Raw genomic sequence first — 24,029 nt, 5'->3', positions numbered from 1 at the left:
GAGAAAACAATTAATGTGAGAGGAAATTTATGTTGAAGGTATGTTATATTATGTAATAAGTAGTAATGTGATTGTAAATGTTTAAAAGTGAAGTTGTAATATAAAGCTGTTAAATGTTTAGATGTCCCTGAGGATGGCTGGAAGGGCCGAAACGTTGGACAAATAAATAAATATATAGTGTTGAGACTATTTTGGATATTAAATTATTTAATTGATAAATGTTATATATATTTTGAGATAGAATTCTCTTGCAATGTGAGTAGTAAGCGCACTAGGCACGGGCCGATATATCAGCTCTGCTGTTTTGCCAGTGCAGCAAAGTTCGATTAAGCTGTAAAATATAAGATCGTAATTTGAGGCAAGATATGGTATCATTAGTATCAATAGGTGTTTGAGAAACAAGAATGAAAATGGTTGACAGGTCAACTTCAGTGTGCACATAAGCAGTTCTTTATATTTTCATGAAACAAATCTATAAAGCAATTTTCTCATATTCTTAAATTATAATAGATTAATTCAATTAGGATCGAGAAATAAACCAATTATTGACTGAAATTTAAGTACCCAGAGGAACAGAGATTCAGTATTGTTTATTTACATCTAATATCATGAAGAGAAAATGTAGAAAGCAAAGAAAAAACTTCACTACTGTACAATATGGTTAATGAACTAAAAAAGTGAAGAATACTATATATTAAATTGGATTTAATATCAACAGGGAGCACAGATAGTCCCAGGGTAAGGCATGTGGCTACTAACTCCAAGAACCAGAGTTCGAATCCGGCTGGGCAGAAAATTAAAGGAAAATAAACAGTTAGGAGTTATAGTTGAGTCTTACCTGTCAAAAATTCCTTGGGAATAAACCTATAATAAGAGCAATGGCTGCGATTGCAAATAAGCAGAACAATAATTATCAGTGGATAGGTGTCGTTTTGGTTTTATGGAGAAGAGAAGAAATCTTTTTTAATTGATTATTTATTTTTTTGAAATTGTTCAGTTATACAGTCCGGAAAAATTAGGATAGTCTGTCCTTCAAAAAATACTGACTGCTGAGGAAAGGGTTTTGATCAATTTTAGGTTTTTTAATACTGGAAAGAGCATACAATATTTGTGCTATCAAAAAAGAAAAGAAAAAAAAAAAAAGAAGTATTTTATACTTTTGACATTTAATTCTTGTTTTGTTGAAATTTTTTCCAACCTCAATAAAGAAATGGTTTGCTATATTAGCTAATTATTTTTAATTTACCTTTGTCATCTTGTAATACTAGTTTTAATTTAATAGTACATCTTATTTAATTGGTTATGTATTGAGCATATAAAAATCTATTTAGGAGTTTTACTGCTTATTACTGATGGTTTTTACTTTCATTTACTTATATATGGAATATACGGTCTGATGATTTTAATTAAACTCGGTGTATCAATGTACAATCAACTAGTTTTAAATATCAGTTAGGTATTATCCTCATTGAAATAATTTAGAAGGGCTTAAATACTGAATTTTCCAGAAATCTTCCTTTAAAGTATCTTTAATTTTCTTGATTTAAAATGATTAACCCTCTCTCATTGTTAGTAGGAATAAAAAATGTATAAATATGAAATAACTTGATTATTAACTGAAGTATAAACAGAGGCAGCAGTTTAGAGAAACTGGAAAATCAGAGATAGCCGAGTGTGCCCAGTCTCCGAAGGCTGTTTGTGGGGCGAATTTTCTGGGAAGGATTATAATATTTTTTGTGTTATGATATTGGCTATTTTGAGACTGTTATGTCGTACATCAACCAACATACTCGCTATAAGTGTCTGTTTCAAACTTAAGATTAGTAAGGCTACCATAATGGGTGAGAGTGGCGTACCATAGTGGTTTCACGCTGTTTTCCAATTTAAGGCACTTTTTAAATATTTTTTGATTTAACTATCCTAAGTCTGTCTCCTCTTCCTGTTTTAAGTAAATATTTTAAAAGTGATATAGGACCGTAACTCCCTGGGGGTTTTAGTGGGGTAGGTTTACCAGGAAGGACTCAGCCAACATGGCTGAACCATCATAGTTTTCTCCGGTGATATCTTCAGCTCACCAAGTCCCAAATTTGACCTCATTTTAATATTTCTCACTCAATCTCTTCTTGTCTTCCCTTCCATTCCATTCTTCTTAAATGCCACATTTCCATAGCAATAGTTTTTAGTGGATCTATCCATTTTAGAGCCCTCTGAGTTTAATAAAGGATTTTTGGCCATCAGTCTATCCGAGCCACATATCTCTTGAAAGAGTGAGATGATTTTGTTGCTTCTTTTTTTTTCTGTCTGAATTGGTGAATTTGGTCCCTGATACCTATGTTCCTAATTAGGAACCCTATGAGTAAAAACTGATGCGATATAGCCAATAAAATGCTTTATTCTATACTTAAGCTCCAAAACGGCTCTAACGATTTTGATGAAATTTGTTTGAAATCTTCGTATTAAACCCAATTTTCATAAATAACTCTTCGAGAAGAAGTTATGAAGAAAAGAAACCATTATTTATGATAACTCATGTTAAATTCTCTGCCAAAAAAAAAATGTTAAAGTGGACTGGTTTTAGTAAAGATATGGTATATTGAGTTCTTTACCTTTGTTTTAAAAATTGTTATGGTAACTGGTTCACTTTTGGTTTATTAGTTTTTGAATCAATGGAAATCATACATCTCCTGGAACATTCTAGGTACTCATTAGAAGGATGATTAAATTGTCCAATAATATAAACTAAAAAAATAATTAAATAGTTGTGGGCATCTTGGGACTTGTGGAGAGAAATGAAATAATGTGTCAAGATTTTATTTATAAGGGTTACACCTTACCTCTTATAGCTTAAGGCAGAAAATATTACTTACGGAAATTATAATAAAACAGCCAGTCAATTGTAATATGGTAATAGGAGAGTTGAAGCTTTAAGAGTCTCATTCAAGTGGACTGGCTCTGCCAGGATTATTCCTGTTAGCTCCTATTCTATTAATATAAAAGTTTTCCTGCTAGAATTGACCAGTGTTGCCCCCCTCCCATCACTCTCGTTTCATCTCACGTTACAAAATCAATACTCCTGTTTATATTTTTTTTTCTTGACTTGTAGAATATCTGTAAAGAAGTTCTACTTTTAAAAAAAAAACTTTTATTGGAGCAATATTAGTGAAAATACAGCAAGAAATGGTTTTATTAGTTTTAGCAGCCAATGTGGTTAGGAAAGTCATTTGTGTGTATACATCAGGTATTTAACGCAGTAACATTACATAAAAAATAATTATATATTTGAGCCATTTCATTGCATATTTTAACTGAATAAAAATTTGACTCCTGGTAATGAGTAATGAGATTGCTATGCTAGGTGATCTTATACTTAGTTACTATATTAAACTATTGAACTAGGGTTGTATTTCAAAGAAAATTTGTTGATTATGCATTGAAAGTTATATTTAGTTTATTTGGAAAACAAAAATATTTATATGTGCTAATTTTCTGTATTACTGTTAACTTTAAAGTTATTTATTCCCATTTTAGCTATAAGAATTGTTATAATCATATTTATTTTTTTTTAATCAGCAAATACTAATGTGGAATATCTTTTTTTGTATTGTCCAGTATTTGTTATAAATATTATTTTTACTTTATTGTGGCAAGTGGCGTTGCTTGGAATCGGAAGCCCTTCTCTGTTAAAAGTGTTTTACCCTGTAACATTCTTGTGTAATTATAGCACCATTGCCAGTTCTACATACGTGCGCTGAATGCGGTAAGACGTTTAGGCACTCAGGCTCCCTCTCGATGCACAAGAGGCTTCACATCGGTGACACCTACTGTACGTTCTGTGGAAGAGTGTTCTCGAGGAAATATTATCTCAAACTTCACATGAAAATGCATCATTATCAAGGACAGCCACCATCGGTTTCTAGTGAAATAATCCAAAAAACAAATCTTATTAATAAATAAACTCTCAATTAGTGAAAAGTACTAATTATGTCCTTTTGTTATTAAATTATGTTATATTTATACAGTAGAGTGTTGATAAACTGAAACAATAGTAATTATAACAGATTTAAATTTTTTTTATTTATTAATTTTTATATTAGGAAAAAATGTGTTATATTTCAATATAACATTGTATTAATTTATCTTTCTAATTTTTAAAATTTTAGTTAAAAAAAAATTCTAATAAACTTAGAAGAAATAATTTTATTTTTTTGTGTGTCTCGAGTCAGAAGAGAGCTAGTTTGAATGGGGTCTGAGGAAAAGGGTGAACTTTTACTTTATTGGGAACCCTCTGAATGAATTTTGAAACGTACTTATTTGAACTCTGGTTAGAAAGGCTTCATAACCTTTTCTTTCTACCCTAATTAGTTTAAATGATGAAATAAAATCATACCAACAACAAAACGAAATATTTGTTCAGAACAAATGTTTATATTTTTAAAACAGCATACCTACAAATCTTTAAATTATATGGATATTGTATATTTTAACTGCCTTAAAAAAGTTAAAAATTTAAAAACATAATTATTGGTTTTACATGATTATGTATCTATATCCCAAATTTAGTGGAATAATAGTCTTTTTCACTATGGTTTGTTTGTTTTTATTTAATGAAAAACATCACTTGTCATCAATACCATTAATTTCTTCTTTTCATTTTTTTTTTGTCTGTTCAATGTTATATTTGAGACAGTAAACCTTGTGATTTTAAAAACTAAAGTACTAATTTTATTGTTTTATCATCGTCTCTAAGGGTTTTTGAAATATTTGGGTTCAATCCTAAGCTATTTAGTTGTGACATGAAATATAATGCTTACTATGGTCTAATTACTGTTAAATTCTGAAAAGCAAAATTCTTAAATTGCAACAAATTTGATGTATTGAAAAATATGTGCTCATATTATATTATTAGTATTATGTATAAAATTATGAAGAACGCTTTTTTATATTGTTGACTCAATACTTGAAATCTTTAAACAGTTTTTTTTCAGTTTTGTTTAAAACATTGAAATAGAAGGGAATTTTTCCTGTTATTCAAATGCTCTTGTCTAACCTCCCCTTCTTAAATCAATTGTGGAAATTCAGGTTTTTTTATTTTTTTATTTAATGTTCTGGTCACCCAGTTAGTTATATCAATAGAAATGTTTTTAAAGTTAATTTATTGTCCAAAAAAAGTATTTTAATTCTAACTATGCTATTTTCGCATTGATTTGTTAATCCCTTGTAGTTCTAGCAATGTTGAGTTGACTTTATATTCTCAAGTTTTTAGTGTTACAATTTTTTTTCAGTTTATTGGCACTCTTCAGTACTAGAGAATTTAAACTATTATTGAGTGACTAATACAATATAACAATTTTAATTTAATTTATAAATTTATTTAAATTTAATTTATAAATTTATTTTAATTTTACTATGCCAGTGAGTAATTGTGATTTAGTATTAGGTTTAATATTTATTTATGTTAAAGAAATTTTATGTTTCTCATAACGAACTTGGTGTTTATCGTCTGATTTTATATTTATTTATTTTTAATTTATTAATAATTAAAGATAGAATTTTTAAGGCAATTTAGAAAATGAAGTATTTGGCCAAATAATGATCAATGTTACATTTTAATGGAATCAAATATTTTATTGAGCATTGTTTGATTTAGCTTCCATTACAATGCTCTTAATGTAAACTTATTCTGAAATTAAAAGATGAGAGTTTGATGAAAAAGAGCTATGTTACTTTCAAGTTTAAAATGTTATTGTCCCGAAACGAGGTTTATGAAGGCAGATGGCTACAAGTGGGTGGGAAACCAGTATTGTCGCAACTGGCCAACTATTCCCCCCGGGAATTCATAAACCCTGAACCCAAGCCATTGTTCCAGGCTATGCCACACCCTCTTCTATCATGCTATGTTCATCCACCTTCATAAATATCACTGACTATTATTATGAACATTTTCTATTGGTCTATTGTAAATTTAAGTAGTATTAGTAATAATAGTTAGTGTATATTAATTAATATACAAAATAGTAAATTTAAAAGTACATAGACCCTTATTCGGCTGAATCCTTCAAATGTTTTTATTGTTCTGCTGTGTTTTATTATAATCATTATTATAAAAAATGAGTAAATAGATATGTAGATAGAAGTTTTGTATTTTGATCTGTGATCAATTTGAGTGAGTATTATAGATTGGCTTGAAGATTTGTCCTATTAATTTAAGTAGTATGTTAACAGATGATTATCTTTTATATGGAATGTAAATTGACTTAATAAAGTGACATGTAGATTTTTAATGTTTTCTGACTAAAAAAGAAAAATCCTATTTATTGATCTGGGTTTGATTTAAACAAAATTATTAGATTATTTATATTCTATTTTAATACAATTAAAAATTATTTTCTCTATCTGAAATATATATCAACCACAGAAAATATAATAATCTGGAACTGCCATTCTGCCTAAAACTATCTTATTTGATCTACTTCTAAGTTTTGGTTGATCTTATTATTTTTTGTGATATCATATTAGAAATAGTAGATTCTATATTTGAAATATAGTTTCCTTATCGATTTTATTAAAGAAGAATAATGAATATCTTCTAGAAAGTTTCAGATATTGAGTCCAAAAAGTTCACAGAACATTAAGAAGTCTATTTATATGTTCTGTGGGAACATCATTGGTAAATGAAATTGATGGTGTAGAAGTGTGTAGGTATTTTATGAATACATCATAGAGGATATAATATTAACAAAAATTAAATTCTCTGTTTAAACAACGTCAGAACAATAAAAAATTTAAATGATAAATACAAATTTATTATTAGTAATAAAATTTATTAAATAATAAACTACAAATTTATTCTACACTGTTCGATAAGTGGCAATTAATTAAATGATCACTTCAAAGGAACTATTTTTCTTAAAAAATTAAACAACATACGATTGTAACTTATGAACTTATGAAGCAAAAGGAAAAATAGCGAATGTAAACCAATAATAACAACAAAAACATATCAGATCATTTGATTGTGTTTATAGAAAAGTTTCAACTGGGTGAACAAGGGAACGGTAGTGGGTAGTCGGGCAACAACTGGGAACATCCCTCAGTTTTGGTTTGTCACTTCTACTCTATGACATGTTCTGTAGTCATGTTTTAGTTTGTGCCTTTAAGCTATGTTTATATTTATTTTCTTATGTTTAGGTTATTTAATAATATAAACGTATTAACTGCATCTGACTACATTTTTATTATTTCATAAAATAATGCATCTAAATAAGTTTGTAAGTTAATAGTTGAGTTTATTATTAATTCATTCCAGAGTTATTTGAATATAGGAGAAAACAAAAGTTATTTGTATAATAAATGTAATTTCTTATATAAACAAAAAACAACTTAAATAAGTAAATAAGGAGTATAGTAGGCATGAGACCACGCGGGAGGCCAAAAACCAGATGGATAGCCAGAATTAGCAAAGATACGAAAGAGCTGCAGCAAACTGGAAAGCAGGCCTAACAGGCTTAACAGGCTGGTTCGTGCGGCCAAAGATCTACAATGTTTGTAGAGCCTAGTGGAAAAGAAAAAAAAACAACTGAACATAATATGTAATAAATTGCATTTACTATTAGTAATTTGGTTTGTCAACAATCAAAATTGAAAAATTTATGAAACTCAACAACTGCCATGCAAAGACGTGAAGAAGCAGGCGTGATCAGTCCCACCTTTTTGGCTTTACTTTTTCTGGCAAGTCTCTACATTATACTCCTTTCTCCATGGATTTTAGAGTAAGCAAGAAAAGAGGAAGTAGAAGGGTTCAAGAACGGTCATTCCCAGTAATCATTCTACTATTTATATTTTTGTATCTTCCTAAGTCATAGGGATCTATAGCCTCTTCCCAAATCTTGGAAGTGTCCTATCATTGAAAAAATACCAATGTAGTACCGTAATAATAAAATTGGTTTGTAAAAATATGAGGTAATAGCTCTTTAGCATTTTTTAAATGTTAAAAAGAAAGTTTTTGAATTTTTACCTGTTTCAATAATTAAAAATATATCATTTACAATTAAACAAAAAAATAATTTAAAAAAAAAATTAATTCTGCTCTTTGTATAGAGTTTTGATCCTAGGAAAAATGCCTGAAGCCTTACAAAAAGTAAAATGAAAATTTTAGTGAAGTTTGTATATACGTATATATAGTTGACCGTAAAAATTGATATATAAGAAGATGGTCAAGGTTGCGGTCAAAAGTGAAACAAAAATAGTTTACAACTATTTATTTGGCCTATTTATTAGGTTTTATTAACATTAAAACATATTTATTTATTATTTATTAACTATTTATGAAGCTCTGCAAAGTGGGGCGAAACGTCGGGAAATAAATAGTTGTAAACTATTTTTGTTTCACTTCTGACCGCAACCCTGACCATCTTCTTATATATTTAGTGAAGTTAGTTTTCATTGACTTTTTTTTTTAGAAGTAAATAGTAAGTAATAGTAGCAATACATAGCAACTCACTAAAAAAAATAAATAAATAGGAAACACCACTGTATCATAAAAGGGAATAGGGTGTTGTTCTTAACAGGATACTACTGATCTATGACCAAGTGGCAGATCATCCCGTCTTATTTTTTAAATGTTTCTTCCTCTTTGGCTCTAGTTACAGGCTCTAGTTTTTATAATTGTATAAATAAATATATTATTATAATTGTTATAATCATTGTCATGGAGTGTCTTTTTATTTAATAATCACATCAAGGTTTTGCTCTGTCATTTTAAATACAACAGAATTCTTCGAGGATTGCATAGTTTAGGATTTAGCTAACACATTTTAGTTATACAATTAATGGTTATTCAGTGCTGAGTGCTAGGATCAGCTTTTGAAAAATTGTCTTGACTTTCTTTTTGTGTTTACTAGTCTTACATTAGTCCATACATTCTAGTTTTTAATTTAAGCTTGCATAATAAAATTTAATTGCAAAATTTTCTAAGAAATGGTTGAAAGTAAATAAAAATTTAATAATTGTGGAAGACATTTCCATTTTTATACAGAAAATCCTTAGTATTTATGCTGCTATATTGAAATTAGTTTAATTAAAGTTATATTTTTATAGTTTATTACATAAATATTAATTATTCATAAATTTTAATTGTTCTCTTGTTTATTTGATTTGGTTCTCAGTGTTTGCCCATGGCCTTTGGAGGAGATTGCATCCGTCACTGAAGAGGTTTGGCTGTGATGAATGTGGAAAAGTGTTTAAACATCCGCGTTCTCTTGATCATCATAAGAAGATGCATGAAGGTCGTACCACTTGTCCCTATTGTCGTAGAGTGTTCGGTAGAATGTATGCATTGCGCCTTCACATTACTAGTTCTCATCCAGGTCTCACAGACATTCCGTCCATTCATTCAACAAAATCTCATTAACATTTTTTAAAAATGAAAAAAATAGCAGCTGCAAGCAAGGAATCAGTCTTTAAGTTAATATAATCATCTAAACCGTTGGTTATAAAACTTCCATTTATTTAAACTTATTTTTATCATTAATAATATTTTATCATATGAAAAATCTTTTAATTTTAAAACTATTTCTAGACAATTTCAGTGTAGACATAGGAAGCAGTTTTGGTATATATTTATTTTTAAAATATGTTTACATCTGAGGGTGTTTCTTTATCTACTTTATTTAGTATAAGTAGTAGTATACTTACGAATTGTTTATAAGTATGGTGGTAGTGTACACACACCTTAATAATGGTAAATTTATAATTTTTATTAATCTAACCCCTGTTTTCCAAGAAATCTGAATATAAAGAGTTCTAAGCATCAGTTTTTATAATTTAATAGAACAAAATTGGTATTATTGTTTTTATGAAGTATTATGTTAATTATAAAGTTATATTGTGTACATAATGTATTTAATAATTAATTAATTTTTTTTTCATTTGGAAACCAATATCAATTAACATGGTATTCATCAATCAAAGTTTCAAAATTAAAACAGGATTTTATTTAATTGGAAATTTTATTTTCAATTTTTAACAGCACACACACCAACTTACAGAATTTATTAATCAACCAATAATTAATTTTTATCTAAAAATTTTTTAAAAAACTTTAAATATTGTTTTATTTATAATTATAATCATGATATTTATATCGGATATTGAAAAATCACAATGTGTAGTTTTATCCTATAACTGAATACTATTGCATACTAGTATTTTTTGAATTTATAAATACATCTTTTTCTACAGATTTATTTTGTTGTCAAAATTGGTATGATCTTATGAACAATTTCAAAAATCAGAAAAAGAAAAACAGTTATGAAAGGAAGTCTGATGCTTAGAATTCTAAAACATTTTTCTAATCCAATGACCAATATTCCGTAACCTTTCTTCCAGTAAAAAAAGGTGCACTAAAGAGATTTTACTAGTTTATCATAGTAACGCAATGAACACTATTTTTCTTTTTGCAATTTTTATTTATTATATTAATCGTTTATGGATATATATATATATATATATATAGGAACCTATTCATAATAATTTAAATAAAAAAATGCACTATTATAATTTTTGTCAAGCACACTGTATCTTCCTAGTCATTTACAAGTATATTTTTTGTCAGTGTGTTTTATGTTTTAATTTTATTAGTTTCCTAAGCCTTTTGTTAACAGTTTGACCAAACAAATTGTCCACATTATTCATAAAGTTGCCTTATAGTTCATTTTAAAGGATACATATATATTTATTTGATTGCAAATAAGCATATTATATATAAACAAACAATTGTATTTTGCCCAAAGATTTATATTAAAAATTATACAATTAATAAGAGTTCCTTATAAATGAAAATAATATTTATATTATAAGATGGAATAGTTTTATATATTTAAATTTTTATTTATATGGTAAAAGGTGCCGGCAAATTCTTTATTTTCAGAATTATGGTAGTTTATAAAATATAAGTAATATTTCTTAAATCAGAGTTCATAATTTCTAATTTACATTGAGTAGTTTTTCTATTTATTTTTTTTTTTCTGTCTCACTGTGATGTTATGTTAATCTGATAACCGTTACAATAATGATAATAACAAAGTAACTTTTTTTTTTTTGTGGGCCTTTTCTCATTAAATGGGTGTTTGGTCTTTGGAAACATGGCATTTGAATTTATAATCTTTATGTTACTACTACAGCACCTTAGCTACTCATACTATAAGTAATGTATTACAATTTATATAATATATACATTACGTGGTATATAATATGACACAAAACATTTGAGGAAAAAGTACTAAACTAATGAGGGGAGCTGGATTCTATGTATGGATAGGAAACAATTTCCCTTAACTAGAGGTCCCTTGGGATTCACTACAGAGAACTTACCTATAAATTTTAACAATAAATTTACATTAAAATACTAAAATAAACAGATGGTAATTTTTTTATTTTCATATTTGTTTATTGAAATTTAAAACTGTATTACATAAAAATAGATCTAATAAATGTGATGTTAGTTCTATTACAATAACATGATACAGTCTTGTGGAGAAACTACCCATTAGCAGCACTCCAAGAATATTTCTACATTAGATCTCAAGTCCATCTTCTTTTCAGGCACCTTGGAGCATTGTCGGAAATAGATGAGGATGTTAGAAATGAGTGGGTTTGGGTGACTAGGGAGTTTAGAATTGAAGGATTGATTTCTGGTTTGGAATAGATTGGCTACGTATGGAACAGTAAATTCTTTATGGATGATTTTATCTGTGCAAAAGTAAAGAGCATTGAGGATTTTGTATTATACGGATTGGATACTGTTGGAATTCGATGGTCTAGTGGAGACCTTAGGCTCTACTCCTTTTTGTCATTTAGATCAGTCCAGAGCTTGGACTGTTTGTATATTAAGTGTTTTAATTCTTGTAATCAACATGCAGTTTTCTTTCTTCAGTCTAGTATGAGGATTCCAAGCTAATTATTTGTTCAGATTTAGTCCCTGGTAGCACATCTGTTCGACAGGAATAGGTGGAATATTATTAAAGGATACTGTAGGTTTACAATGCAGGGTAAAGGTGATTTGATGGAATTTATTAGTTTATTTTAATCCTCCAGTTAAGATTGGTTAGGATGTCAGCTATATTATATAGGCTGTGAAGAGGATGTTGCCAAGGATACTGCCTTGAGGAACACCAGACTGAGAGAAGTGGGATGAATTGGAATTAATAATCTACAAGTAAGGTAGGAACGGATAATGAGAAAGTATGTAGGGATAGGAATTTACGAAGTTTGTAAAGCAGTCCTGGGTGCCAGACTCATCAAAAGCCTGTTCTACATTAAGAAAGACTCACCTTTGATATTTTATACATTCTGTTGATACAATATTTCAGGTCTGTTGCTTATTTATTGTTGTACACTATTTTACAGGCCTTTGTGATAAGACTGAATTAATTATTAAAATAAAGAGATTGTTATTGTTCATTCTGTTCAGGATCATTATTAAATTATAAATGAAATTGTTCAGCTTTCTTAGATGTTACATACATTGATTTGATGCTTTTGGCTTCTGTTTTATTTTACAATTTAAATTTTAAGTTCATAATGACTCTGATTTAAGGTTGTTTTTTTTTTTACTTTGTATACAGCATATGTATGTATTATTTGTTATTGACATAGATAATTATTTCAAATATTTATTTTATGGAAATTATGTTTCATTTAATACTTATTTAAATTGTGCACTTAATAAACTATGTAACTAAGTGAAAATGTTCTAGTCAACATAAAATTTACACTTCTAGTTATTTATGAAAAACTATATATTTCGGCCTTTGAATACAACTATTATTATAATTTAAATTTTATCAAAGGTATAAAATAAAATATGTGATTTATTTGTGATGGATTGATTGGCTTAGTAAACGAAAAGACAATTGTATCAGGACTAGATCAGTCTGATTATTTAAATTACCAAAGAATATTGCTCTGGTCAAATTTTTTTTTCCCATTTAATATTATTTTGTTTTTTGTTTGATATAAATATTTCTTAAATTCTTGTGATCTGTTTAAAAGTATTGAAAATTTGTTTAAATAGATTTTTACCGAAGCATTGTCAGAAATGTAATCTCTCCCTAGTAAAAATATGTGTATATAAGATAGAGTTATATATGTTTTTCTTTTTCACTTCTTGGCTTCTGTTTATTTTATTCATTTTATATATTTGCAGATTTAAAGAAAAAAAATAAGAGTCTTTAATTTACAATTGTACTATATTAGCTACACATTAACAAGTTACCTGTTATTACTTTGATAATTTATTTTATTTTTTATTTATGCTTGCATTTTATACCAAAAAAGTAAACCATTGTAATTGTGATAAGATATGATTATTTTGTTTAATAGAGTAATAAAGACATTTTCTTATAGTTCTTTATAAATAAATATTATTTTATGATTGCTGTATGTGACTTTTAACCTTTGCCAGATCCTCCTTACCCAATCTGTCAAATGACACGTCTTTACCTGTATCTGACTCGGTAACATGGCTTCCCCTTGAACAAAAAATTTGTACCTCTCATTTATCAAACTTCTTATTTACATGACAAGAGTGTTGTCTTTTTTATTTAATACCAGATCAGTCTGGTGGACCTTACATGGTTGATATAACAGTTACATTTTTTTAAACTATTCATTGTGGGGGGGGGGGGATAGTCTCGTACAAAAGACACCCTAACTATATACAATGTGATAATTTAAAAAAAAAATCAAGATAAAATAAATATATAAAATAATAATCCTTAGTAAAAGAGAAAAGTTAAAGTAATAACAAAAATAATGACATTCGTAGACCTAATAAAAGAAACAATTGCCCTCTAATGCGTAAAAAACAAAAAAAGAACAAGTTAATTTGAAAAAGGACAAAGAGAAAAATAAATAAAATAGAAGTAATGTGAATAATAGAATTAGTAAATATATAATTTGTAACAGAATGTCCTGCAGCAGCCTGGGCTTCAGTCTTCGGGTTGAGGTTGGGTTTCTCAAGTTGTGATGCCACTCCCCAGACTTCACAGCCATACATCAGCAGTAGCCTGAGAATTGTTTTAATTATAAGAACAGTTATTTCTGGTTTTAATTTGGATTTTCTATTTAGGATAGGATATAGCATTGCTAACCTTGCGTAGGTTTGAGTTAGTTTGATGTTGATAGGGTGATCCACAGGTATTGTACTGTTTCACTGGCAGGATTCTATTTTACATTTTTACCTTTGAGGATTAGTTCCAGTGGAGGATGGTCTTGCATGGAAGCAACTATTGCTTCTTTTGCAAGGAAAAGCATAAAGGGTTATTAAGAAAACAAAGAAATTAAAAGCGTGCACTTAAGGAAACTTTTAGTAAAGTTGATGTAATTAATTTTATATATTCTGATTTTTGTGCCTCTGACATAATTTATAAAATCACTTCCATTCATTTTCCAAAGTAGGCAAATATTTATGAAAATGTTTACATTAAACACTTTACTATGATGTTAACTACCTGCTTATTTTTTTTATTATTGGTTTTACCAATTTTAATTATTTTTTCTCACTTTGTGGTGGAACAATTTCACTAACAAAGAGTATGTAAGTAGTTTAGTTAAGTTTAAGCCAGTAAATGGTTGTTCTTAACATGGAGGACATTAACTTTTGACTATCCTTAAATATGGCCCCTAATCTGAGTGGGAAATCGAAATTCCAGAATATTGAATATATAATTTTTTTTTCAAAATTCTTAAAATTATATTATTATATTAGAATTATTACTTAATATTCCTCAGGATACTGCCAAAAATACTCAACATCTTAATATTGACATTTCATTTGGCAAAAACCCATACCATCCAAAAACCTGACTGACTTATTTCTTCAGAATCTTACTAATTATATTAACCATGTTGCAAATTCTTAGCTTACTGGATTAATTTGTATTATTGTCCTCGAAAATTTAATAGCTCTTTGGATCTTATTTAAATTGGTAATATTGAAATGTTTCTTTTGCGTTTGAAGTAATTAATTAGGAGAAAATGGAAAAAAAAATCTTTTCTTTTCCTGATACTGTTTTGGATGTAATAATGATTTAGTTAAGTTTATAAAAATATATATATATGAATTTAATCAAACGACTAATTTAGTGGATATTTTGAATTTTAAGTGGTACAGTTTAGTCAGAGATAATTTTGTGATCCTGTTTATATAAAGATGACTTCCTTTCTATGTATGCTTTATAAATAAATTTTAATCCTTTTTAAGTCACTTTTAATTACTGAAACATTCATGCACTGTGTGCCTGATTTCAGTAATAAATGAATAAAAATTGAACTTTTTAAAGTTTAGTTTATGAAAGTTCCATGTGTTGGTTGTCTACTTAAAATGAAATGCAATTAGATTTTTTAATAGTAGGAAGATGGTTAAGGTGGCAGTAAAACAAAAATAATTGCCCTACTTTGCAGAGCTTATCAGGGCTGCTTCCGGAAAGTAGAATCTTATTCATTCTGCTTTCTGGACAAAGCCCTGCAAAGTAGGGCAGAACTTAGTAACTAATAAATAGTTTTTTCTGTTTTGTTTTTTTTTTACCTTTTTAGACCATCACTCAGACCAAATTCCTGCAATCATAAAAAACAACTAATAATCTTGTAAATAGATTTTTTAATGTTTTATTACTCACATAAAATGTTATACACATTTTGATTAAGATCCATTCTATTCAGTCAAGTTTCTGAGTTTTTTTTTTATCTTACTTTGCAATGTATAATAAATTCAAGAATGAAAGACCACTCAAGAGTATTTATTTACAAGTACTCCACTTTCATTGGAGTGTTTGTTAATAAATATTGAATTAATAATAAATAAATATTAAATTTTAAAGTGATCCTATCATAATAAAATTAGGAAGAACTATGATAAAATGGTAAATAAATTCAAGTGTAATCTGTTACTTTTTTTTATGATCTTCAAAATATGCAAGGTTCAATCTGTCCCCATACAATATTACTTTGAAAAGGTTTAATCAACAACAAGCACTGTAATTTACTTTATCGTTATTTTTTCCCTGATCACATCTTTAACAATCTTCTATAATATTAAATAAACTATAATTTATAAATCAAACAAAATGAAATAACAGTTCTCTACTTTGGGTCCAGCTGTAGCATGGAATTCATTTTATACCTAATCAGCTATAGACTGAATGCTTCTACAGTCATTTTAGGCTCCTTGTAACATATCTTTCAAGAGGAAACTGGATCAAATAACCGTTTTGTTTAACAGTTTATAAAGAAACAGAACTTCCCATCAAGTATTGAACCTGATACAAAGACCCTTCATGGGTTCTAGAGGTATTTTGTTTTTAACAGGGAATTTGTTTCTTCAATAAAATTCTTTAAATTGACTCACGATAATAAAGATTGTTCTTGTTTACTCATGAGAATCAGCCCACAAGAATAAAATGCAATTCAATTTTGAAATATTAATTTGATTCAAAGATGCTTATAGCTGTAAATTATTAAAAATAGTTGTGTACTAGAAGTTGCGATTATGCTTTTGCTAAGTTATTCAACTAAACAAAATTTGTATAATCTACATTAGAAATAAATATAACAAAATGCAGTTAAATATAAATATCTTAAAACACTTAATCAAAAGTTAGAAACCACAAAGTCTAAAACATTGTGATAGAGTTATTTTATAAATTTATGTTTTGCATAAATTTGATGAATTATCAATTATTTATTTTTTCTACTCGACAGTACATCATGTGGAAGTACATATTATATAAAACAAATTCCAATACAATAAAATTAAATTTTTTAAAATGATTTTTGTATCTTATAGAAAGTTGGAGGTGAAAATTGGGAAAGGCAGTTACAAGGTTTCTTTCACACTGATGATATATTAATTATAAATAAATATAGATATAAATATGTTTATTAGCCAATGTATAGATATATTTATTAGAAATAAATATATCTATTAGAAACAAATATAAAGATGAGGATGTTGTTAAGTAAAGGTGACGTCGCTAATTAGGTTTATTTTTAATCTATTAGTGCTTGAACTAAGCTTACACTTCAATAGGGAGTAAATTAAGAAATAATCAATAATTATTGTGAATTTGAGTTTTATCAGAATATAAATTTGGATCAGGTACAGACAGATAGCAAAGAAAAATCTTATTAGCAAAATGTCACTTGAACCTCTACTTTTAACCTCATTATATAACTCATAAATAACATTTGTAATATCAAAAGTAAAGATATTGAAAACAATAAGTTGTTTAAAAAAACAAAAGGAAGTAACTTAAAAAAATTGATCAAAACAAGGTTTTATTGTTTCATAACAATAAAAAAAAAATTTATACAAAAGGTAACATATTTTAATCTAAGTCAATTTACTATACATCACTAAATAATACAATTACTAAGACGCTGTGCTTTTGGTCTGTTCACTTTGCATTCGTTTGATAAAATCTTCATCCTGAGTTGAAAGCATAGTCAATTTCTTACCAACCCTTTCATGAATATCTAAATATTTGGCAACACAGCGGTCAATGCATACAGACTCTCCTTTACCAAGCTCGGCTTCACTGTACTTTGGAGGAATACACTTTTTATGGCAAGCATTAGTCAGTCTTGTATACATATCAGCCATCATTTCGATCTCTAAATCCTGGACAAGCTGCATCTTGGCCATGTCCAACTGGCCCATATTTGCTGCCATGGTTAACAAGTAAACAACAAGTTAATCAGAAAATTTTCTATAGCTCTGTGTGTAATCTCCAATATTTGAGTTTCGCATACGTTCTCGAACTTTCATACTTTCATATCGCCTGTTGTCAATAGACCTTTTTGATAGGACAAATGCGTATAAACCACCAGCTATAGCAAAAGCCCTACAAAAAAAAGAAAACTGAAATTAACAAATATCTTAAAAGTTCTACTTTTAAAATATCATAACAAAGTGCTTAATAAATTTAAGTTTAAGGGGAAATGCATAGTTAAGCTTATTACTTTGTTTATTTTTGGTAAAAATGTAATTCAACTTAAAATAGCTACTTCAAAACAAATGAAGTTGTTCAAATAACCACTTCCACAGAAAGGTTTCCATTTAATTACTACTCCAAGAGTTTATTATAAGAATAACAGAAAAAAATCAAACTAACCAATATTTAGATAATGAATCCTCTGATAAACAACAATTTAGATAACATGGCAAGAAAAAATAAGCCTATCACAGACAAGCAATTTGATTATATTACATTTAAGACTCAATTATACTAACCAAATAAATAAATGTTAGGCCTGTTATGATTACATTATCTGTTAATCCTTAGTGGTTAATTGAGCAGATATGACATGAACTTAATGAAAAACAGCAAAACTCTTAAGTCTAAAAAAAATAGATGAGAAATATTTCACCTTACCACCCAATCGAAATCTTTGCTACAGTACCCAGAGGCATTATCAACAACTCATTTCAACGGTTCACTATCTTCGTTATTCACTAATTAATGGTATGCCTGATTTATATATAATAAATTAAGTTGTTAATATTAATATAAAATAAATAAATCACAGATTTTCTGAACCACGAGGAAATTCAAAACTTCGAAGTGTTCTGACTTGGTATCGATTCCGGAACTTATGAGTAGAAAACACCGAGATCTATAGCGCAAAGAAGTTATCTCACAGTGATATATTTCATTTAATAATTTTAAGAGGTTAAAATAGTCTATTTGTGGCAATTTTTCGAATACTATTATAGGTATAATAAAAACTGGGAAATTTAGTTTTATTTTAGGATAGATACTGTATGAGTTAGGGCACAGTAGGAATTATTGGATAGATAAGGAGTAAGATAATCTCTGCAATACGTCAGTGTAGATTTTCTCAGAAAATGGTCATGGCTGTCATATTTTTTACTTTCTATGCTTATTTCTTCCTATTCTGGATTCAGACTCAACTTAAAAGGTCTCAAACTACGGATACCATAGTTTAATTATACTGCTAGTTGTAATTCTTTGCCACATTTCGACCACGATGATTTTACCTTTCTTGTTGTTGTTGTTGTTGGCTGGGTTTTTAGGGCGTAAAACCCTGAGGTCATCAACGCCCATTTGCCTTTGTGTATGTGTCATTCTCCAATTTTGATGCTATTTTAGTTGCGGAGCTTATGAAGAATGATCGACCATCAGAATGTGAATAATTTTATTTTTATGTTATTATCCTATTTAATGCCAACATTTCCTTCTACTTTGAGAATATAATCCTTACTTGTTAAAAAATATATAATGCTTGTATTGTTAATCCCTAGCTATGTCACAAAGCTCAGACTAAGACTTTACTAGCCAATGAAACAAGATTATTTTGTAGTAAACCTAAAAAACAAATTGTTTAAAAAATATGGCTACAAATTTTTCAGCATTACGCAATGTGCTGGTATAAAATATAATTTAAATTTTCGACGCACACCAATTACTTTTACCTCTGTTTGTCACACGGTTTTCGGCCAATTCCGTTTATAAAATACCCAATGTGAAGACTGACCCATTCGCTTATACAAAGAGAAATGAACACACAGTGTTGAAATCAGTCCTGTACTGCATTAAATTTGACAAATAAATAAATTTTGTTTATTTGTGTATCTTTTCTGACCGAACCCCCGACCATCTTTTCCTTATATCAATCTAGGGCAGTAATGCCGTTTCACCCGACCAAAAATTACCCGCTTAGCGCCTTGAAAATACCCATTTTACCCGACAAGTACCCGCCACATTGCTCTTGGAGAATCATTATAACTGTAACTTTATGACTGTTACAGTCATAATTGTACTGCCGGACTAGCTCTAGCTTGATAGTTAATAGTACAAGTGATGCAATGAAGTAACTGTCACGTTAACTATTTCATGTATATAACTTGGCATTGAACAATAATATAGTTTCAGTCATTGCGAGAATATTGCAGTTACTGCCATGGTGTAACTGTTTGATAGTTACATTCATGACACAATCTACTGCCACAACAGTTTACTGTCATAACAGTATTTCCGAACTGGTTCTGACGTGATAGTTGATTATACAAGTAATGTCAGTAGTTACTTGCTAAACGTTGCGTTAACTGTCATGAAAAAAATGTTATATATATATATTACTAGTACAAAAAGCTAAATTAAGTATTGAGTGTATGGATTTTTTTTTTTTAAATGGAAGGAATAAGGGAGAAGAAATATAGTGAATGGAGAATGAAGAAAGTCAGAATTATTTGAAAAGAAAGTAAGCACTTACCGTCAAGACAAAGGTTCTGACTAGATTGGTCTTTTGGACTTTTGGCTGCGTCGATAGAGCGCGGACAAAAGTAAGTTAGACAGAAAATTGTAATGGCGAAGAAATATTGTTAAGATAAAGAAGTAAATAAGAAATGAAATAAAATTAAAGTTAAGGGGTAAAATTACATTTAAAGAAGTGTGAAATAAAAACTGTGAGAACCAAAAGGTCAGAAAATTGTAGAAATAAATAGTTTATTAAATAAGTGTTGATGGAGACGTGAAAATGGAAAAGAAAAAATAATGAATTATAGGTGTTTTAATAAATTGACTATTTGGGAATAGGCTAGGGATAGGTTTGATTTGTCAGTTTTGCGATTAACCGAGGAAGACTCTAATTATATATAAATGCTTTCGGATTGCAAACGTTTGTCATGTTTAGCGACGATGGCTAGAACGGAAGTATTGTCGAAATCAAATGAGTGGTTTAATGATAAGGTATGTTCGGACAGTTTGGAAGCAGTGAAGTTATGGGAGGAGACAGAATATTTGTGTTGGATTATGCGGTCATCTTTCAGTAGATTTTTAGTTTCACCTATGTAAGATGAGTTGCAATAAGGTGTGGGACAAGGGATACGGTATACAACTTGAAAATGGTATTGAGGAGGAATAGGACCTTTAATATGGGACTAGATAAAAGAAAGTTTGTTATGAGCTTTGAATGTGAGGCGGATGTTTAAGAGGAGGTATATGAGTTGTATCATATATTTTCTTTTTCTTTCATACAGTCCATTATGTTGATTCAAATTGTTTTCCAGTATTTTAGCACCACTTAAATATCTTATCTTATACACTTCTTCTTACCTCTATAATATTATATGTCATCTATTGTTATCAATATTTTTTTTATTAATAAATAACTTCTATTGTTATTTTCTTTTACTTATATATTTTTTTGTTTTTTAGCCCTGTTGGAGACCTAAAATTCAAGTCGAAACGTCGGCACAAATAAATAAATTTTGTATATTTATGTATCCTTTTTGATCGCACCCCTTCGACCATCTTCTCAAATAATATTATTTAGTCGTTGTAAGTGATTTCTAGTTGACTGTTTATATTTTTAGATGTTTACATGTTTCAGTTTTAATTTACAACTTCGAACAAAATCAAGAATACTAAAACAATTCTTTACTTTTTAACCTGCTATAAAACAAATCATCTCTTACCAGTTACTGATATTATGGTATAATAACAGTACCACTTGTAGCAGAACCAAAATATAACCTGTTCCACCTGTGAGATGCAGTAAAGAATACTCTGGCATTGTTTACGTTTTCTTGTTTTGATCTTTGACTTAAATCTCATCTATAAGATAGGCTAATTATTATTTTTCATAAGGTAAGTGTTAAATGGAAATATTCATGATATTTTTGTATTGGATTTAAAACAAACTCTAAGGGCACGTCATTTAATATCTTTCTTTCATATTACAGTTTAATATACGTTATTTGTTGATTTTATGGAGAATGTCTTATTTATCCGAATATGTTTTGTGACATATTATTATGCAAGTATTAGGTTTTAGTGTAATTATTTTAATAATACAACTTTGTTTAAAGATGAAATGTAATATATTACCCTTAATTCTGAAATAATACATTTATAATAGTATTTTAATCTTTATTGTCTGGGTTCTTTTACCTTCATATATATTTGTTATAATGCTTATGTTAAAAGATAAGTAACATACTTTAATTTGATAAGTTAATCGGGTACTGAATTAATAGGCCTTATTTATTGCCGTTGTTATTTAATTAACATTAAAATATCAATTTAATGATCTGATTATTTAATGTCAAGTTATTGGTTATTGATGAATGCGTGTAATTTTTTTTTTTTTTGCTTGATCTTGATTTGCTTCACTAGGTATATTGTATCAAATATTACATAATTTTATCATGATATTTTGGGTTGCTAATGAATTATTGAAATGTCCAACAATTGTCTTAACTGTCAGTGATTGATTTCGGTTGCATTTCAGTGCCAGTCACTAAGTTTAGCAAGATTATGATATAAAAAAAAATCTGAGATCTACCATACAACAAACTTCTCAAAACCAATGTTTCTACCACATTAGTATTTGATATTCCATTCTGTCATTATATTATATGGTCTAAGCAGATATAGCTGTGTATATAACTTTGCTCTCGAGTAATCTAGAGGTTTTTGAAGGGGTTAGGGTCAGTAGCAAAGGATTTTCTAGCCTTTTGAGAATGAATGAGTAATTATTTTAAAAAAGATGAAGCAATATATTTTAAAGATAACTAAGGAATTATGTAGGGTTAATTTTCACTTTACCTTAGATGTTAATTAGGCTTTGTCTTTTTCAAAAGATGTGTTAAGGTTGTTTTTGATTGAATATCTTTTTACCATTATATTTCTTTTAACCAAGATTTAAGACATTTAATTAATAACTCATAAAACTTAAAACTCCTGCGGCTTTTAATCTTTTACTCTAATGTTTAAAATGATTAACATCTATCACAATACTTGAAATAATTCAAGATTTCATAGCATAAGGCATAAAAATACTATTCATCAGTTAAACCGATGAGAAAAAATATGAAGGTAATTCTACTGTCTCAAATTTAATCTTAAAAACTTCGGAACTAAATCAAGGAATAAATATTAACTGAAAACCCTACAGCTCTTCATGACATGGATTACTATAATGGAACATATTGTAATGAATTATTAATTTTGAGATTTCAGTTCAGAATGTCATAGATATATTTTTTAAGTACAGCACTTTGTCTAATAGTTTCATTTAGGGCGAGTTATTTTGTAAAATGTTTTTTATACAGTTACTGTCATAATTTTTTATTTTTCAATAATTCTTTAAACATCAAGTACTAAATTTTTCATTTCACATTCCTCTTTTCCTGCATATCTGCAAAAGTACATTTATTTTCTCGAGTAATTAAATTGTATTAATCTTACATCATATAAAATGGTACATACCTGTTTCTCCTATGTAACGTCAAAATTGAACAAAATTTCGCCAATATGGCAAATGTTATTGACACCAGCACTGGTAAATGTTTAATTTCTGCCTCTTTGGTTGTTTCTTTCCCTAGATGAAGTTTTATCTTATAATTAATATATTTACTCGTATACTTTTGCTAATTTTTCTATTGAAATATGTTGCAATTTATTTCAAAATATCATTTGAAGTAGAATAGTTTTGAGTAAGGATATGTTGCATTCTTATACAACATGGTTTTTGAATCGCTTGGACACTCTCGAAGACTATAAGGGCGGATTTTATCTATGAACAAATGTTAGTATCATTATTGTTTGGAGATCTTAGAGGCTATGACACCCACTTGCTGTTTTATCAAACTCCCAACAGGTCCTCGACGAAGTAATTGTGGCTGTTCCTAGTTTATATCAATGCTAATGGATAGTTTTTTACTTACTGACACTGGAGAGAATGTATGAAAGTCTGTAAGTTGCCTGAAGAATGTCCTAAAATCTTAGAAGTTTATTAGGATTAATAAATCTAATCTAAGAACTTAATTGCACCTCTCTAATAATGTAATTCCAACAACAATCCTCAATTGTTTATTACCTAATTATTTATAACCTACCATGTATAACTCATTTTTAACAACTTTTACAAAATAACTGCTTCCTGGACATGTAAAAAGTTTAAATTTCTCTCTCTCTCTCTCTCTCTCTCTCTCTCTCTCTCTCTCT

At 28.4% G+C, this 24,029-nt stretch overlaps 4 protein-coding genes and 1 long non-coding RNA gene across 8 annotated transcripts in view; 3 read left to right on the top strand and 2 right to left on the bottom strand.

Annotated features, from left to right (window-relative positions):
• Positions 1-13,594, top strand: part of LOC106685598 (broad-complex core protein isoforms 1/2/3/4/5) — a 32,422-nt gene extending 18,828 nt beyond the window's left edge. Inside the window, exon 6 of one of the 3 annotated variants that reach the window (XM_014428378.2) lies at positions 9,165-13,594. In XM_014428378.2, the coding sequence (XP_014283864.1) occupies positions 9,165-9,409 (245 nt within the window). In that variant the 3' untranslated portion in view covers positions 9,410-13,594. Of the gene's footprint in view, positions 1-3,721; positions 6,282-9,164 lie in introns of those variants that run through there. The other 2 variants (XM_067046204.1, XM_014428379.2) reach the window with 2 other exon arrangements.
• On the top strand, positions 5-189 carry LOC136795490 (uncharacterized). Its single transcript, XR_010843120.1, has 2 exons — positions 5-38; positions 122-189. It is a non-coding gene; the product is annotated as an uncharacterized lncRNA (long non-coding RNA).
• A 3,723-nt stretch (positions 13,595-17,317) lies between the features above and the next one.
• Tim10 (translocase of inner membrane 10) lies at positions 17,318-18,662 on the bottom strand. 2 transcript variants are annotated; one of them, XM_014428385.3, is made up of 2 exons: positions 18,427-18,662; positions 17,318-17,900 (listed from the first exon to the last, which is right to left on the bottom strand). In XM_014428385.3, exon 2 carries the CDS (start codon positions 17,726-17,728, stop codon positions 17,429-17,431), a length of 300 nt encoding a protein of 99 aa, XP_014283871.1. In that variant the 5' UTR covers positions 17,729-17,900; positions 18,427-18,662; the 3' UTR covers positions 17,318-17,428. The 2 variants fall into 2 exon arrangements, with proteins under 2 accessions (XP_014283871.1, XP_066902304.1); XM_067046203.1 differs by lacking the exon at positions 18,427-18,662 and adding an exon at positions 18,019-18,038.
• Positions 18,663-21,440: 2,778 nt separating this feature from the next.
• Positions 21,441-24,029, top strand: part of LOC106685601 (leucine-rich repeat protein soc-2) — a 19,030-nt gene continuing 16,441 nt past the window's right edge. The window contains exon 1 of the mRNA XM_014428381.3: positions 21,441-21,668. The gene's annotated coding sequence lies outside the window, so the exon portion shown is untranslated. The remainder of the gene's footprint in view (positions 21,669-24,029) is intronic.
• Positions 23,039-24,029, bottom strand: part of LOC106685602 (uncharacterized) — a 12,063-nt gene continuing 11,072 nt past the window's right edge. Inside the window, exons 8-9 of the mRNA XM_014428384.2 lie at positions 23,292-23,403; positions 23,039-23,220 (exon numbers count right to left, since the gene is read on the bottom strand). Coding sequence (XP_014283870.1) covers positions 23,169-23,220; positions 23,292-23,403 — 164 coding nt within the window. The 3' untranslated portion in view covers positions 23,039-23,168. The remainder of the gene's footprint in view (positions 23,221-23,291; positions 23,404-24,029) is intronic.

This window comes from Halyomorpha halys, unplaced genomic scaffold, assembly GCF_000696795.3.
Source record: "Halyomorpha halys isolate HHAL.00 unplaced genomic scaffold, Hhal_1.1 Scaffold715.1, whole genome shotgun sequence".
Taxonomy (NCBI): Eukaryota; Metazoa; Arthropoda; class Insecta; order Hemiptera; family Pentatomidae; genus Halyomorpha; species Halyomorpha halys.
The sequence above is the reverse complement of the archived record's forward strand: the minus strand, read 5'-3'. Positions and strand labels throughout refer to the sequence as shown.

What these genes read in the sequence shown, in the direction of transcription:
- Tim10 (XM_014428385.3), bottom strand. Translation starts at nt 17,728, where the DNA reads ATGGCAGCAAATATGGGCCAGTTGGACATGGCCAAGATGCAGCTTGTC.